We start from the raw sequence: 17,857 nt of genomic DNA on the forward strand, positions 1-17,857 counted from the left end.
CTTTGGTGGACACGCAGATTTCAGAGTGGTTTTAGACCAGTTGTCTTCAAACTTTTTTGATAACATTTTCTCTTACAACCCTGAACACACACACACACACATCTACATAAACTCACAAAAAATATCAATTACACAACTTTTATAACCTAGTGCTTAACCGTCCACTGTGACACAGTCTGATATGTGTTATCTTATTCTGGTTCATGAAAAAAATGCCCATCCAGACTCATTTAGTTGATTTTATCACCTGGGTCATATGCAGAAGTTTGAAAAACATTGCTGTAGATGATTTTGAAGGCAGTAGGGCTTGGTGGAGTGATTCTGATAGACTTCTGTACTTGATTGGTACTTTTGGGCCTGGGAGCTTTCAGAAGCATCCCTTCCTCGTCTTCCCCGGCACAAGAGGACAGGCTTGGAGAGATGAACCTCTAGCTGACTGTAATTCTGGCTGTGGGTCCCCAAAATACTCGGGGAATTCATTAGCACCAATAACTGCCTTTTGTTTCCTCACCTCCACCTCTCACTCTCTCATTGTACCTCCTCCCCAATCCCACTTCCACCCCAGGAACAGCTGTGGCTAAAGGGAAGATAAAATATGTAAAATTGCTCTGTATCGCAACCGTGTCTAAAGAGGCAGCATTTAGGGAGATGTGAACAAACTAGAGCTGTCTGTTCCTAAAACACTTGGAACTAAGTCGGAGTGCTTTGAGGACTGCTGACCCGTGAAGCTCAGCGTTCCCGCAGGCGGCTCCTGCGTTTGTAAAGGGATCTGTCTTCTAGAGCGGAGCTGTGCTGTCTTGTCCTGTGGGGCAGCATCCCCGAGTTTGAAGAACCGTCTTTTTCCATTCAAACAAGAAGCTAATGTTGCACCCTACTTGGAAATACTCAGTTTAGAGAATTACTGGTTCTGTGCTGTAATAGTTACTTCTTTTTTAGAATTGGATGGTTTTATTAACACAAATATAATGTGCGCACAAGCTGTCTATTCATTTTCTCGGCTGTGCAGCCTGGCATTGGGGTTGATGACAATGGCCGGCTGGGCTGCTCTTTCCATCATGGCTTTGTGGCTCTTTGAGGAGATGCTGTGACAATCTCAGCACAGAAGATTCGTTGCCGAGCAGCAGCAGCACAAGCTCCTTGGTGGTGTGGACCAGGAGCTCCCGTAAGCCGCTGGCAGCACAAGCTTGGTTTTCTTTTCCTCCCATCACCAGTGTTGGGTGTCAGGCTTGGGCCCCTGAATCTTCTGTGCACCCTATTGTGTGTTAGCACCCTGGGTTTCTGCCAGTTATGCTTCATTGTGACATACCGGTCTGACTGGTGCAGGGTGGACTTCTTGGTCTTCTTTTTGATGATCTTGGGCTTCATGAGGGGTCTGAGGGCGGCATGACGCCGCGCAGGAGATGGCCGCCCCCTCCGTGGGCAGCGCCAAGGGAGAGCGCTGTAATAGTTACTGCTTGTTCCTCGTTTCTCTTCTGCATTTTTGCTTTATTCTTTTCTTGTGGTCCCCTAGGAGTATTCTTGGGCCTAGGCCTGAGCGGAATCATTCCTGCCTTGCACTATATCATCTCGGAGGGCTTCCTGAAGGCTGCCACCATAGGGCAGATTGGCTGGTTGCTGCTCATGGCCGGCCTCTACATCACGGGAGCGGCCCTGTACGCCGCCCGCATCCCGGAGCGCTTCTTTCCCGGCAAGTGTGACATCTGGGTGAGTAGGATCGGTGGTTCCCGTGTGTACTTGTCTGTCTCTTAGCGCGTTAGTGGCAGGCGGGAAGTGAGGCAAGGGAAAAAGCTTTATACTCAAACTTGAGAGCTCTTTATTTGAGGCCTAACTCTCCCTCATTAGCTGTATTTCTCTGAATGATAAGTACAGTAGTAACTACATACATTGAACACTTAGGTGGTGCCTGGCACGATACTGAGTGATCACAGTCCAGAGACTACCTCACTCAACACATTAGCCCTGTAAGGTATAACGACCATTAGCAATGTTTTCATTTTGCAGATTGGGAAATAGCGCTTAGGGAAATTATATAACTTGTCCAGCGTGCCTGGCTGTTCAGTGTTTGGGGTAGAATTTTAATCATTAGGCTAGTCTCATACCAGCGTCTAAGCTCCTGTGTACTGCATTGTACTGTTAAGTCATTTAGTCATTCTTTGTCTCAGTTTTCTCATTTATGAAATGAGGGTGATGGACCAGGTTTTACCAAAGTCCTTTTTGGGACCAGATTTTTACGTAGGTCCTTTTTGATCACCAAACTGTAGTGATTTGTAATGAGAGATTGAGTGTATATGTGAGTTTGGTTGGAATGGGAGTTAGACATAATTAGATTGTGATTAATGGTAAGAGGGAGGAAAGAGAAGGGGAAAGAAAACAGAAGGGACCAATAGATGGACAATTTGGTGATAGAAGACGGCCTGAAACGTTTTGAGCAGCGCAGAGCTGGGATGCTGTGTGATAGGAAGTCTGACCGGTGGGATTCTGTTCCTCGGCCTGTTGCCAATTCGTGCCGTGTAGTCCACGTTGATCATCTAGTTTCTTCTATCCGTAAAATGAAGATAATACTTATTTAAGCAATCTTTTGAGCTTCACATTAGCCAATTTATCTCTCTGAGATTGCCTGCTCATAAATTTGACCTTGATATGGGCGATTTTTACCTTTTCCCTCGTTTTTGGGAGAATGCATTCCCTTTGGTTTCCTAGGAAACATCTCTTTGGATGTGACTTATGGATCCTTCTAGGTTACACTTTTAAAATCAATGTCTTTCCCTTGATAAGTACTGTTTTGCCGCTGTGCTTTTCCATTTTGAGACCGTAATGAGAATAGTGTGATTTTTGAAGTGATGTTTGGTGCACTGAGCAATTTCATAATCCCTTTTGAGGTATGACCTAGCATTCAACAGAACAGGTTAAATCAGAAATAACATCACGTTTGTAGACCAGCTTCTGACATGAGAAGGAAGTAAAAGGCCTTGCTTTCCTAGTCGTCTGTTGTTCATGCAATTCCAGAGCCACCATATCTCCTGGCCTTGTGCCCAATCCTGGAAATCCCTTTCATTTCCTAATAGAGAGCAGCATTTAAATAACCAGAGTCCATGACAAAAACGTCCATCAGCAGTGACGGAAACGCCCTCTGTGTGACTGTAGCCCACTGCTAGGCATCAGGGGATCCTTTGTGGTCTGCTGGCAAGAGGGTCTGCCTACATCGTTTGCCCGAGGTCCCCAGTACTCCAGTGTTAAGTGTGCATGTTTTCATGGCGAGACCTTAGCGGCAGCACCTTGATTTCTTTGGGGACAGCAGGCCTTCAATTCAGCAGAATGTGATATGCCTAATGGAGTTCCAAGACCTGTGGACACCTCGAATCTGAGCTCTGTTACACCAACTCCCTGCCCTCCGCTCAGCAGAAATGATCTTAAGAATCTCAGCAGACTTTTAATAATGTATGGATTTCTCTACCCCCACCCCCTTTTTTTGCCTCTAGTTTCACTCTCATCAGCTGTTTCACATCTTTGTGGTTGCGGGAGCTTTTGTTCACTTCCATGGTGTCTCAAACCTCCAGGAGTTCCGTTTCATGATCGGCGGCGGCTGCAGTGAAGAGGATGCACTGTGATACTTACCAGTAGCCAGGACCCCGACCCTGACCCAGGGCCTGCAGCCCGCAGGCCTCCCTTACTGGCCTCTGCTGCCGATACCAGAGGAGCCACAAAACTCTGACAGCCTCATGGGTTTCGTGACTCCCCAGGGGTTCTACATGGCACACAACTGAGGAGAGAAAAACAAAAATAAATCATACCTCAAAGGAAGAAGTGCATCAATTGGGAGGAAAGGAGAAACGGCCCTGACCCGCCGTGTTCTCGGGATTCCCCGGTCGAGGGCTCTGCATAGACCCTGGCAAACTGGCTTCTGGTCCATGTCCTATTTCTCTGAGAAACAGGTCAGCGGGGGGTTCATTCTTGTCCCCTTTCTCTCCTTTAAACAATAACACAAACCAATTTAGGTGAACATTTATATCCTGTTAAGGGATGGGAGTGTGATTTTAGATCCTCTTTTGGGAGAACAAAGAAATTAATGTAAATAAGATTTCTAACTTACTGTTTAAATAAGAATTTATATAAATGTTTAAAACATTGGGGTAGGGAAGGGAGGGAGAATTTTTGTATAGATTGAAACATGCAAGTACCACACACTGTTCTAATTTTGCACAAAGTGACTGTAGGAGGATCAGGTGATAGCCCCAGAATGTATGATGCCTTGGTGCACCCAGGTGCCTTCTAGAGGCTGACACACCTTGGACCGGGTGGGGGGGAAGCGGGGCTGAGAGCACAGCCCCAGCCCGGTGATCACATGACCACTCATGCCTGAGAGCCTGTGGGAGTCCTGAGGTAGAGGGAGGTGGTATGTGTTTTCTCAGTGGAAGCTGCACGTGAATGGCTAACAGGATGTGTCAAAGGCTAGTTAAGCTGTCATGTGGCAGACTGACTTGTCACTATGCGGATGGCCCTCTCTAAGGAGTGGAGCTACCTGCTTGGGAAAGTCAGTTATGCTGCGAAAGGGTGGCGGAGACAGTGGGAGGAGCTCTGGACATGTTAGCAGGGAGGCAGAGGGGACGACTTCCTGGCATCCTGTTCAGTTTGGTGGTGATTTTTGTCTGAGTGCAGGGATGCGCCAGCTCCCATGTCCTTGTTATGGAGCTTTAGAACACTCTGGAAATTTCCCTCTATTAAAATCACTGCCCTAACTACCTTTCCTCCTCTTGGGAATAAAAATCAGCCTTTCCCTGGAATCATAGTTACTGGCATGGAGCCAGCCACAAGAGATTCTGCCTTGTCACGTGCCTCCTGAGCTCACTTCTGTAGATTGGGGGGTGTCTCCTTGGCACTAGGAAAGACAAGTGTCACCTCTGGTCCACTGTCGTGGTGAGCCTCAGTATGACACAGACGTCAGCTCTCTTTGAACAAGAAACAGTTGAACTCATGGAAAGCAGGCCCAATACCCACCATGGAGTTATTAGCATTCCCTGAATCCCGTTTCTAAAGGGATGGCAAGGGGAGAAGTTTGAAAAGGAAATTGTATGTTATTGCCAGGGAGTCCGGTAGACTCTTTAACACTGATTTGAAGAGCCGTTGGAAGTAAAGGAAAGATTGCTTATGTCCAAGAGGTTACCGGTCTGGTGTAAGGAGAGTGGTGGGGAGGCTCTGGCTCGTAGGGTTCTGATCTTGGCTCATAGGCGAACCTCCCAAATAGCACTTGATTCTTAGGTTACTTACTGTCATCCAAGACTTGGTGATTGAGTTACACCCTGGGGACTGTGGGTATTAGAACTAGATACTGAGGCCCTGAGCGTAGGTCAGGCACCCTCGGCTGGGTGTTTGGAAATACGGGAAAAGGCATCCTGTTTATGCGGTTTATTCTTGGTTCTTTTTCTCCTTTCTCTCTCCTTCCAATCTCCAGCAAAAGCTGGGGACCAGGAAGAAAGAATCCATTGTAGAACTTGGCAGGAACCTAAGAGTATTTTGGTTCTGGGTAAGGTCACTACCCTGGTTGCTAGGTGGACCCAGCCAGACTCAGTGCCTGACCGACTACAGAGCAGTATTACGCCCCAAGGAAGCAGACCGGCGGGCACTGGCCTCTGGAAGGAAACTTACTGAGCTGTGTGAAAGCAGCAGCACCTGTCAGAAGCCAGGCTTGCTCTTTGGTCGTGCACTTGGGGACACGGGCTACAAGATGCAGCCCTGAAGGATCGCCAGCAGAGGTAGCCGTCACCCCACACCCCACAGGAGCAGTGGAATCTGGTTCAACATTAGCACAAACCCTTGGGGAAAATGAAGTTTAACATCAGCTGTATAACCCAGTAAAAACCCCCCTCTTGCCGGTGTGTGTGTCTGTGTGTGGAAGTGAGTGTGCCCCTTTATACGTGTGTGTCTGCACCTCACTACCAACAGCCTCACTGCACTGGCTCCTGCAGTGCCCGCTGAGAACTCACCAGGTTGGCGCCTGAATGCCTTACTCTCAGCAGTCCGAGGCTTGCTTGCTCTGTGCAGATTTTTAATTTTCTTTTTTGGCCCTAGGCTGATTAGGACCTCTGAAGCTTCATTCTATCACCATTAAATAGTGGCCTTTTTCAGTATTTTTCCCTTTCCCCTTTATACATTGCTGAAGCCACAAAGCACATTTTCGGGGATCATAGAAGATTGGGGTTTCAGAAAGGCATCTGTGCAATGGTTTCCTTCACCTGGGATTTCCCTACTTGCTGTATTCTCGACTTCTAATAAAAAAACCCAAATGGAATATGAATTTGTTTGGTGTGTTTTTTTTACGGTCTCAGCTTACCTCCTCATGTCTCTTGACACTTCTTACTTGAAGCCTTATTTCGACACTGAAGCTTAAGGAATTTTCAGGAACTTCCCAGTCTGAGTGCACAAGTCACAGTGCTTATGTCCAGCTCACTCCCCGCACCTCCTTTCTGACCAAGTGTAGAATGGGGGGGAGCACTAACTCCAAGGGAGCAGTTCCTAATTTATTATTACAGTTCATCAGAAGAAAACCTAAGATGTTCACGTTATGCAAAGGGATCTGTTAAAGCGCTCTTGATGTCTCGTCAGCGTAACCGCCCCCCTGTGAACCGATCAGCTCACATTTCATAGGTGAGAAAACTGAAGCTTAGAAAGGCCAGGGCTGATGGCCACCAGTCTTGTTAAATAGTCTCATGTATATTGACCTAAAGCTTTGGGGATTGTTAACCCTTCTGTGTAATTTAAGAAAGAAGAGGAATCCCACCCCTTTTGCCTTAGGTAAATTTAGTTTTTGCAGGGGAATTTCCAGTATTGGGATAATATGTCCACTCTGAGTTCTCATTGTTAAGTACAGATAAAACTTAAGGGTTTCCCTTATATTATCTGGGTTTAGAGCACTGGATGACATTCTGCTGTGGAAAAAGTAATCTGAGGCCTACCAATAACCCACTTGGTCTTTTCCTCGTCTTTTTCTACATGCTGTCTATATGCTCCCTTGCTCAGGTGAGGTCCTTGTCCAAAATTCAAAGGACAAGTTTGAATTTTGACTTTATTGAATGCTAGGGCTCTGTGGGGCCTAGAGAAGCCTCTGGGCCGTGCTGCCCTAAAATTACCCTGGAAATAATATCGTTGTCTCTAGAATATTTTGCTTCAGGTACAGCACATCCTGTATTTTTCTTCCCTTAGTGGGAATGAACTGTGGACCACCACTCCCGGGGTCCTAACTTTTCCTGCCTTAAGCCATGACTTGGTGAGACAAGCCCAGTCTGACTCTTGTAATTTCTGCCCCTGATGGCGTGGAGCGTGCTTGGGGACCCAGGAAGCAGGCCATCCAGCGGCAGGACCCCGGAAGCCCCCTGACTGCCCCCAGCCATCCCTGCTTCGGCTGCGCTGCCTGGAAACAGGCCGAGCCGAGCCCAGTTCTACCATTTCCCTGGTGACAAGCAAGATTTCCCCGGCTTCTGTGTTCTCACCTGTTAAACGGCTTATAAAATATCCTTTGCATCTTTCCCTGAGCTGCTCTGACAGATCAGCATTTCTCAAATTTCCCAGTGATTGGCTGGCTGGCGCCTATGCCAGACTTGCTCTAATCCCTCCCCTTCGTGGTCTGTGACCACGTTTACGTTTCTGACTTTGAGGTATGTCCTTTCCCCCTTGTGAACTCCAACTGCGTTGTGAAGTGGCTATTGAAGCATTCCACCTGAAAGCACTTCTATTAAAATACACACAGTTATTCGGTGGATTTAGTAGGTAATGCATCTCTGTGCTGAAGAAGGAGGGCCTGACGGCAGCCTTGAGGTCTTGGTCATCCAAAGACGTGCAGCATTTGTAAGAAAAGAGATTGCAAGATTCTGTACCCCAGACTCTTGTCATTTATTAAATGCCTTTGGTTTTAGTTGGTTCAAACCTGAAATCAGGGTGACGGCTCGCTAGCTTTAACAGGCTGCCACCTGCTGTCCTTGAGTGATTTTGTTAAAAGTAGAGGAAGAATAGTTCTGACCTCCAAGGCAAGACTTCTCCTGGGTGAAGAGCAAAACTAGTTTACAGAGGTGGTCTTCTGGCCATTGGTTCTGAAGGGATTTCCGGGCCTTATAGTCCACTCCTGGCCACACAGAGGCGAAAACCAAGGCCAGAGTCTCCCCCAGCACCTTCTGAGGTTAGTTTAAAATTACATGGCTAAAGGAGTTGGTAATTGCCTGAGAATGCTGTCACTGGTTGGGTGGGGAAGAAGAGCCTTTCAAAGCCAACACTGGCTTGTTCCAGAGAGACCAGCAGTGTGGGAGGCTGTGGTTGAGGTCAGATGCTGCCCTAGAGAGGTAGTGGGTGGCCGTGGCCCTGGAAAGGGGTGGGGGCCTGGAGCAATGCTTGGGAAGTGCTCATGCTGCCATGCCTGTCACAACGAGGTCTAGCCTCGAGCCACCGCAGCCAAGGGGACCAGAGGAGGGGCTCCTCGCTGCTTTCCAACCCACCTGCGCCAGGTGGACACCTGTGACCTATTGTTCCTGGTATCCAAACTGTAATTTCTTTGTCCCCTCCTCCATGAAAAAACGTAATAATAATAATAGGCATATTATATGAATATCACAGTCAAACCTCCCAATACTCTTCCAATAGTTAAGAGCCAGTTTTCAACTATGCTTCAGTGTCTCGGTCTGTAACATGCGTCTAAATGCTAGTGCCCAATTCAGAGGGGCGTTGCGAGATCGAATGAGTTAATACCTGTTACTTACCTGGTACATGCAAACCGTAGCTGTTCCTAGCATTATTCTGCCACTTAAATGGGCTGAGTGAGCGAGCTTGAATTGGTCTCTGAGGTTCGAGTTCTCCAACTGGAAACAGGCTGTTGTTACCCTACCTCTCAGGATTGTTGTGAGACTTAACTAGTGGAAGTCTCCATTGTGTGGAAGTACCATTGTGTGGTTGATAATACAAGACATTTTACAAATACCATAATGTGTTTTTTTGAGTTGGCTTACTCGAGAGAGAAGTGGGCCACTTACTGGTGGGATACTTGTACCTTGAAGTTGGTGGGTCCTCCAAGGCCTGCTGTCTCTCATGAGCCAGGTCTGGGGGAGGGAGGAGGAAATTCCAGGGCTGCAAGACCCTGGAGATGGTGTTTGTGTGGAGAGTGAGTTCCCAGATTTAGCTTCCTTCCCTGTGGACTCTGCTTGGCAAATTGGTTCCCCAAATTTCCATCCCAGGAACAGAGCCAGTGGTCAGAAAAAGACCAGCATGGGACTTGGCCCTCCTGGGGCGTCTGGAGCTGGCCCTCAGGAGACCCTCCCCTTGCCACTGGGAAGGACTGCTCTTTTCCCTGGGACTTCTCTGCTTGGCCCAGCTATTCCTACGGCCTCCGCTGAGCTCGCATTATCTTCCACTGCGCCAGCTGCTTCTTACCCTGTCGGCTTCTTAGAGAGATGCAAAATTTCCTTTGAGTTAGGACTTTGCAAAGAGGTTTTTAGAAGTTTTTTAATAGCAGTAGTTTGCAGACATCACATGCAGCCATGTTGATGCAAAAGGATTCTGGGTCTTGCCCATTATGATTCACTTCCCTGTGTCTCTCTCTCTCTCTCTCTCTCTCTCTCTCTCTCTCTCTCTCTCTCTCACACACACACACACACACACACACACACCTTTTTTTGGGCAGCAGAAAGAAAGCCAGTTGCCCTCACCATGCACCTCACTTTGAGGAAGCTGTTTCCAGTGGGGGCTTGTTCTCGCCCTCGCCTCATTTCTGCTGCTGTTCCTCCTCCTCAGTACCTGTAAGTCCTTGGGTTCTATTGAAGACCAACCAGGTTCATTAAAAACAGCTGGCCCTTCCTTTGGCTGGGTCTGGACTTCTGGAGAATAGATGGAACTAAGTGCTTTTGTCTTGGTCCAAGTTGAGCTCATGCTAGACTCCCGGAAAGGAGGTAGAAAGGATAGGAGAATGTCCATGGGGACGGGGTGGCTGGTCCCAGGCTCCCTGGAAGGTCTTTGGGAAGCGGTTTCTGGTTCCATCCAGCGATCTTGGGAGGCAGGGGCCATTAGCTCAAGATGGAATGAGCGCTGACCTGGCTGATAACCCAACTACAGTGAATTGGATCCCACATCAGTTGCTGACTCTTTAAAATGTCTCTGGAAGGATCACCTTGTCAAAACAGATCAGACTGGGTGGGTGTCACCGCAGCAGCTGGGACGGTAGCACCCAGGCACACAGAGGCAGCAGGAGCAGGGAGGGCGAGGCTGGGGTGTCTGAGGTGCCACCACAGTCCTGGGCGTTCTCCTGCGAACCCAGAGCAGACGTGAGAGGGCAACATTTAAGGTGATGTCCCACTCCAGCCAGCGGAGGCAAGGAGTGGGGAGGGGCTCTAGGACTAATAGGGGCCAAAAGCTGGGGAAGGAGGGAAGTTCCACGAAGTAGAGGAAGCACTGCCACCTTTCTTAGACCCCCCCTACCCTGTAGGGGACAGGAGAGGCTGTACACTCAGACCAAGAGCTGGGCGCAAGACTTCTCTGCTTGCCCCCCATCTTGCAGTGGCTGTGGGGTCATCCTTTCAGAATGACTTCAGGAGAGCCATCAACCCTGGGCGCATCTTGATGTGGGTTATTTGTGGCAGCCATGTCTAGCGCAGATGAGAGCATGTAAAGCGCCCAGTTGAGGGCCTGCCATGTGGTGGGTGCTTGATAGACTCGGTTACCACTGGCGTTCTGCACACAATGGTTTCCTCCTGCTTGCCCAGATCATTCGGAGCTGAGCACAGCAGCAGTGAGGACAATATGGAGTCTGCAAGTTCCTTTACCAAAGGCCACGCTCTGGGAACAGCGGCTCTGTGTAGAAGGCCCCTTGGGTCCCGGCTGACTTACTACTATTTGAGTACACGTGCATGAGTGCATTCATGTGCACTTGCATTCCCAGGTGTCCATGCACGGATATCTGCAGGTGTGCGGACACAGTCCCGGAGCCAAGGATTTGGGGGTGAAGACCAAGCCCCCCCACCTCTGCTAGCCCCCACCTCTGGATGGAAGGCATGGCAGGAGTCCGGCCGCCGGCGGAGCTTCTGGAAGCGCGTCCTGTCACACTTGACAGAGGCATTATGTGCAGAATTCACTGTTAAGGTGAATATCTCATGACAGGAGCTGCTCCTGGAGACTAAATTCTGGAAAAGCCTATCCCTGGTGGGACCAGCTGCCTTGCAAGTGGCTTCCAGGGTCAGGAGGCAGCACCCCGGGGCCTGGGGGGAGGGCTGGAGAACAAAGAATGATGCTCTCTGTGGGGGCGGGGGCTAGGAGGCTGGCCGCAGCCTCCAAATCGGAGCCCCTCCTAGCTCCTGCAGCTCCACTCCTGCCTCGCCCCGCGCATCCCGGAAGACTGGAAGGATATATTTGACTTCTGTAGCCTCCTGCAGGACTGGCGGGAAGATGCTACAGTCACAGGTGGGATCTGTCACCAGGAGGAGAAGGCTGCTGTTGGGAACCTGTTGCATCACAAATATCCTGCAGTAAAGAGAGGTGGGGTCACGGAACTTCTCCATGGAAGGCTTGACATTGGGCTTCCAGGGAAGAAACTTCTGGAGACTTCCAGTGTGGAGTTAGGGTGGTAGGGGAAGAAATGGAACCGGGAGGCAGTTCAGATCAGGAGCAGCTGCAGGAACAGTCCTGGGCAACTGACTCAGTCCAATTGACTTATTTTACCCACAAGCCTTTGCAGTTGTGTTGCTCTTTTCCCAGCAGATTGGAGAAAGTGAGGAAGTCCGAACTGGGACATTTTTGAGAGCAAAAGTAGTTCTTATTTAATATATGCAGGGACAACAGGCATAAATCAGGGCTGTCTCAAGCCAACAGGGATGTGTGGCTATCCTCGCTTTGGGTGTGTGATGGGGACAGGCCCTGTGGGGAAGATGCAATGTCAGTCCTGGCCACCAGGTGGCACAGTGTTCCACTCTTGTCCCAAGAAAAACCACTGTGTTAAGGTTTAAAACCTTGCCCAACCTCACACACTAGTGAGAGATAGAAACTTGACTCTGCCTGATGGCCAAAGTCGGAGGTGTTCACTATAAAATAATTTGCTTAAAGTCTGGGGTCTCTCGGGGTCATCCTGGGAAGCCCTGGAGAATGGAGGCTGGCCAAGGGGACACCCTAGAGGAGGAGGCCATTGCCTCGGCCTAGGACAGAACTTCCCGAGGTCAGGGGTGGGAGTCAGTAGGACAGAACTTTCACTCAGGCCTCCTGCCTCCCTGGCCAGGGCCTGGCAGAGCGGGGAAGCCAGCAGCCTCTCCATGGGAGAAGGCCTGAGTCCAGGCTCGGCGCGGGCCCCAGGCCTGGGGGTGGAGATGCCCGAGGTGGTCTGACGGTGCCAGCAGCCCTCCTCCCGCCCGCCCACCCCTGGGGCATCTGCAGGCTTTCCCCTTCGTTCCTCTGAACAGACAGATTTTGAAGGGAGAGATGACTTGTTTCTTTCCTCAAATCTACCTTGCCTTCCTGATGAGACAACTCATCTGGCTGATGAGTTGAGCTGGCATGGCCTGACACTGAGCTGCCATGCAGGCGTGAGACAGACACTGAACTGTGGGATCATTTCTCCCGTCTGGGTGGCTTTGGGGCTTGGGGGTGGGGGGGGGATTGACTTGCTGACAGAGGATCTGGCTTCAGACCACCGTTGCCCAGTGCACCAGGTTGTCCACTGTCCCCAGCTGGTCTCCTCCCTCCTGCCGTCTGCCTCAGCCTGTCTCCTTCGGGAAACAGACCTCTGGAGCGTGGCCTTTCACTTAGAGCACCCGTCCTTTCCCCTACTTTGGAGCCGGCTCCCTGTGGGTGGCCCAGCCCTGCCGTGAGGCTGGAGGCTGGCAGAGCTGCCTCAGTTCTTACTTCTGGCAGGCCCCACACTGGATGAGCCCGTTGGCCTCCTGGACAGCCCTCTGGTGCACAAACACAGGGTACTCCGTGTCGCAGGGCTGCAGCACGTCCTGCTGCTTCTGCTTGTGGGCTGCAGGGAGACAGAGGTGTGGAGGGGAGAAGGGGTCACCGAGTTGGAAGGGTCTTAGAAGCCGTGCTGCGGGGAGAAGCACATGATGGAACACAGCTTTGGCTGCCCAGGACATGGGGCCCAGCACAGGTTGGGCACAATGTCACACGAGGCCAGGATGTCACGGTGTGATGTCACATTCGATGAATGGTGTCACATGGAGCAGTGGTGTCCCAGCGTCAACACTCCAGCACAGGTGTGGCCACCACGCAGTGAGATGCCCCCTAGCCCGCTGCAGGTGGCTCCCTGTTAGAAAGCTCTCAGGACCTGTGAAGCACAGGTGGGCTGGGAGAAAACGGGGAGGGAAAAGGAACAGAATAAACAGTGCATCACAGTGGAAAGGGCAGCAGAGGGCGCCAGAGGCCTTGGGTGTCAGCTGTGTGTGATTGACACATAGCCCAATGACCTTGGGAAGCCACTTCCTGACTTTGGAAGCCAGTATCCTCATTGTAAGCTGAGGTTGGGGCGGGGGCGGCAGTGCCTCTTCTCAAAGGCTCCTTTCAGCACTTAGATGTCCCTGGTCTGAGAGGAAAGCAGAGGCAGTAAGAGTGCCAAGGTGTGGCTTGGGGGAGACTATGGCCCCTTAATCCCATCACCCCACCAATTCATCTGCAGGCAGGTGACATTTTCTCAGTTCTAGCTAAAGTGCTCTGTGAGTGCAGGTCCTGGACGAGCCCTGGGCCTGCTCTCTGGTCCCTGTGGCCAGCCGGGTGAGAACATAGCAGGGAGGGCCAGCGCCTGGCTGCCAGGGGCTGGAGGAGAGCTGGGCGAGGTGGGGTCCTCAATGTGTTGAGTCTCCAGCTTTTGGGGCCCTCAGTGCATGTCTGTGTGGTGCACTTGAGTCCACTCAGAAAGGACTCAGCACGAAGAAAAGTAGAGGCCCTGGGAGGCTGCCCTGGAGGACCCGTGTTCACTCCAGAGGGGAGCAAACAGCACACAGGGCTCACTCACAGGCTGGCTGAATGGCATTATTTTTGTTCAAAATCACAGTGCTATTTTGTTAACACAGTACTCCCAGTTCTTCAAGGCACTTTCCACGCCTTTCCTTTTGTTCTCAAGGCCTGTGTGTGAAATAGACAGGGCAGGCAACATTCGCCCATGTTGCAGATGTGACCTTTTGCACAGAAGGCTTACGCGGGGAGCTATGATTTCCTTAACTCCCAGACCCCGCGACTTCCCACCCGACCTGATGGCAAGAGGGGAGGCCAGTCTGCAGCCGAGAAGTCTCAACAGGGAAGAAGAACCACAGCGTTAAGCGGGGGGTCCGCACACGTGGTCAGGCTTCAGCTCAGCGCTCCAGGCCCCCTCAGGATGCCAGAGTGGGCACTCTGGCTGATGCCTGCTGATGTTCATCTGGCTCCTCCCCTTCCGGGCCCAGTTACACTGGCCGCGTCCCATTGGGGGCTGGCTCAGGACGCCTGTCTGCCCTCTCAGCTGAGCTGCTTTGTGCAGTAGGTCATCTCAGTGGTAAGGAGAGCAACAATGCCAAAAACGACAGGCTGAGTGGCTTCCCCACGGTCACACAGCTGGGAAGGGGCAACAGGACCTGCTCCCAGCCCAGTGCTGTCTCACAGAGGACATGGATGACCCGGCCTGCTGGGCAGGGCGGGAAGGAGCTCCAGGAACAACTGCCCTGAGATGAGAAATTCTGATCAAGCGGAATGAGGGAGCTCATTCTCAGCTTGTGCAAGATGCAGCCGCTGGCAGAGGGGCGCTGTGTCCCCCGCCCTGTGTCCCCATGCAGAGGGGAGGAGGGGCCTGCTTCTAAATGGGTGGTGACACCTGGTTCCTGGTTCCTGTCACAAACACCAAGTGCCTGTGAACTGCCCCCAGAGCGGTCCTGTGAAGACTGTGGGGTGTGATTTCCAAAAGGAGTCTGGAAACACAGCCGAGAACTGGCCACGTGAGCTCAGGGGCAAGGACGCTTCCCGCCGCCCAGAGGTGGGAGCACAGCCAGAGAGGACAGCAGTGGAAATTGTTTTTTCATCAGGAAGCCAAACTCTGTGAGAAAGAAGGGACAGGGAGTGCAGCCCAGGCAGTGGAGAAGTGGCAGAACCCATGGAAAAGGCTCTGTAAGCATGGAGGGTTGAGCAAAACCAGCTAAGGCGAGACAGTCCTGAGTGGTATGGGAGCCCTGGGCCACCCATGGACTGGAGGCCATTGAAGTCCTTTTGCATTTCAGGATCAGCTGGCCTCATTGTCCTGGAGGTGGGGTCCAGAGTCACCGCTGACTGATAGTGAGGACATTTCTTTGCTTTGTGGTCAGGCCTTTGGGGGACACTATCCTCAGATAGACGGTCACCGGAGATACATTATCCTAAGAGTGTCCCAGTGATCAGACAAGGCCCCTGCCTGCCACCCCCTTAACCCGAGCACTGCTGAGGGCTCGGGAGACACCTGAGCTGACAGCACCACTATTCGTGCTCCACGGGGTGACCTGGTGGCCTCTCACCTGCATGTGGTCACAGCCACTGGGTCACATCACCCTTCACTCTTGGAGTTGTAAACATTCTCGCCCGCCGAGGTGGATGGAGTGTCCCATCCTCCCTGGGGTAGCACTGTCTTTGTGTGGGATGAGGTCTGGCCTATCTCCCCAGCCCTAAGGAGTGGCGCTTTAAACTGGGAGAGGCCCCGAGTCAGGTGTGCCCCAGGATGAGGAGAACTCAGACCCCTGAATGCACCCCTTTAACGGAGAGCTGAGGACAGGCCACTTGCAGCTCCATGCCACCCCACCCTCCCCGCTGCTCCTCAGTGGGCGCTACTTACAGTGATGGAACACAGCTTTGGCTGCCCAGGACATGGGGCCCAGCACAGGTTGGGCACAATGTTACACGAGGCCAGGATGTCACAGGGTGTGATGTCACATGGGATGAATGGTGTCACATGGAGCAGTGGTGTCCCGAGATGGTATGACGTCACACACAGAGGAGAGGACAGCCAGGAATGCGAGGCAGGTGATGAGAGAAGGCCAAGCAGGATGAGATATGAGCAATGAACTCTCCAGAGTCCCCATCCCCTCTGTCTCCCACCCGGAGGTGACAGGTTTCCCACCAGCTGACTGCAATGGCGTTTGTATCAAACACACGGCCGAGCCGTCGCATGTGCTCACCCGCGGCCCCGCTGTCCGCTTGCCAGGAGCCCCAGGCACTCCACTCCAGCAGGAACCTGCCAGACAGAACTGAAATCGGAGACCTGCGCGCTGGAGCCCCAGGTGGTCCCTGGTCCAGGCCCTGTTCTCTAGGATACCTTTCTCCCCCTGAGGGCTCCTGGGTGAGCAGACAGGTGCCCCCGGCAGCAGCACGAAGGAAAGGGCCCAACACACATGGTCAGTTCTCCCTGGGACCTTACCCTCCTCCCCTGGGGTCGGGGGACCTCAGACACCCTGGCTCAAAGGGCTCCTTCAGAAGCCACACCCGCGTGAAGTCCCCCAACCCCCAGCCTCAGCCCCCCACTCACAGCAAGAGCTCATCCATCAGCCATCTGGTCACAGTCAGGAAGGCAGAGATGGGCTGGAAAGAGGGGACACAGGCTGACCCCAGGTCTGGGGATGGTGCTCCCCTCAGCACCACCATTAGAGACCATGACCCTGGGCTGCCCCCTCCGGCCACCCCCCCACCCCTTCTCAGCAAGGGAAGCCTGGAAAGCTGAGTTATCGGGGCAATTGATGTTGCAGTGCAGACATCTTGGGTTGGACATTCCATCAGGAAGGCCAGGCAAAGCCTCAGCCTGACGAGCCACTTGGTGACGTTTCTAGGATCCCTGCTGATCTGTGTGACCACCCTGGGAGGTGAGGTGATACAAAGAAAGGAGCTACAGTCTACTCTCTCTGCAGAGGGCCCTTATTTCATGAGCTGCCAGAATAATTCCCTGAAGCCCCAAGGCTCAGCCCTGCGGGGCTAAGGTGGGAGCAGGCTGCATGCAGGGCTCCGCGGTGCAGGCAGAGGTGGGAGAGGACTTTTGGTCAGAGTCAAGAGTGGGGCCAGATGCTTGAGGCTGGTGAAACCAGGGACCAGGTGACCTCATTTTAGGGGAGGTGGAAGGGATATGTGGGGTGACACTCACGCTGACCAGGGACCAGGCGGCACTGTGGTGGTGACTCGGGGGTTTGCACATGGCCTGGTAGTCATACATGGTCACTCTGAAAAACAGAGACAGCATATGGCCAGTCCAGACCTTCCCCCGCCCGCCACCCCGCTGCCCTGCCCAGGGCGTCTGCCGCAGGGTTTTCATTCACCGGGGTTCCTGACTGTGCATGAGTGAGGACGAGTAGATCAGAAGACAGCTTGTGCGAAAAGAAAACGAGTAGCAAATTTGGTTTTCCTCCTAAGGACCCGCATGACCTTTTGCCCCTCTGCACCTCATGTCAAGTCCCTGCCTTCAGAAGTGTTGCTTTTGCGCCTCTTTGGGGCTCTCACTATGGATTTTTGAGGTCAAGATCCTGAGGTCTGTCTGGACTGCTTAGCATCAGATCCTGCCTTTTCTGTGTGTATTCAGACTGGGGAGAAGTAGGTCCCACTTACTGGCTGAACACCCCAGTGCTGAGAAGCTGGGTCATAAGAGCGCCGTCCACTTCCCCCAGAAATCTTCCCATCTGTGGAGGGGCGGGGGGGAGGAAAAGGGGAGAAAGAGAGAGAGAGAGCAGGGTGGAGACATCTAAACCTCCCACCTTAGCCCAGTGCTCATTTCTGAGCTCCAGGCTTCAGCTACCAGTTGGGCCTTCCCTTGAAATGCCCTTCAACATAATAAAAATGGGATCCATCCCACCCTCTCTCCTCCCTTCAACCCAGTCCCCTGCCATATTCTTATCTCAGTGCTTTTTAAACACTAAGTTATAATCCATTA

The 17,857-nt window shown here is 52.0% G+C and overlaps 2 protein-coding genes across 3 annotated transcripts in view; one reads left to right on the plus strand and one right to left on the minus strand.

The window, feature by feature from the left end:
• ADIPOR2 (adiponectin receptor 2) overlaps nt 1-6,286 on the plus strand; it is a 66,002-nt gene extending 59,716 nt beyond the window's left edge. For both annotated transcript variants that reach the window (XM_033116393.1, XM_033116394.1), the window contains exons 7-8: nt 1,511-1,704; nt 3,480-6,286. In XM_033116393.1, the coding sequence (XP_032972284.1) occupies nt 1,511-1,704; nt 3,480-3,608 (323 nt within the window). In that variant the 3' untranslated portion in view covers nt 3,609-6,286. The remainder of the gene's footprint in view (nt 1-1,510; nt 1,705-3,479) is intronic.
• Nucleotides 6,287-9,757: 3,471 nt separating this feature from the next.
• Nucleotides 9,758-17,857, minus strand: part of CACNA2D4 (calcium voltage-gated channel auxiliary subunit alpha2delta 4) — a 134,229-nt gene continuing 126,129 nt past the window's right edge. Inside the window, exons 31-39 of the mRNA XM_033117701.1 lie at nt 17,536-17,606; nt 17,078-17,153; nt 16,472-16,524; nt 16,125-16,180; nt 15,782-15,802; nt 12,859-12,976; nt 11,375-11,487; nt 11,007-11,089; nt 9,758-10,276 (exon numbers count right to left, since the gene is read on the minus strand). Of these exons, the coding sequence (XP_032973592.1) occupies nt 10,172-10,276; nt 11,007-11,089; nt 11,375-11,487; nt 12,859-12,976; nt 15,782-15,802; nt 16,125-16,180; nt 16,472-16,524; nt 17,078-17,153; nt 17,536-17,606 (696 nt within the window). The 3' untranslated portion in view covers nt 9,758-10,171. The remainder of the gene's footprint in view (nt 10,277-11,006; nt 11,090-11,374; nt 11,488-12,858; nt 12,977-15,781; nt 15,803-16,124; nt 16,181-16,471; nt 16,525-17,077; nt 17,154-17,535; nt 17,607-17,857) is intronic.

This window comes from Rhinolophus ferrumequinum, chromosome 10 (assembly GCF_004115265.2).
Source record: "Rhinolophus ferrumequinum isolate MPI-CBG mRhiFer1 chromosome 10, mRhiFer1_v1.p, whole genome shotgun sequence".
NCBI classification, from domain to species: domain Eukaryota; kingdom Metazoa; phylum Chordata; class Mammalia; order Chiroptera; family Rhinolophidae; genus Rhinolophus; species Rhinolophus ferrumequinum.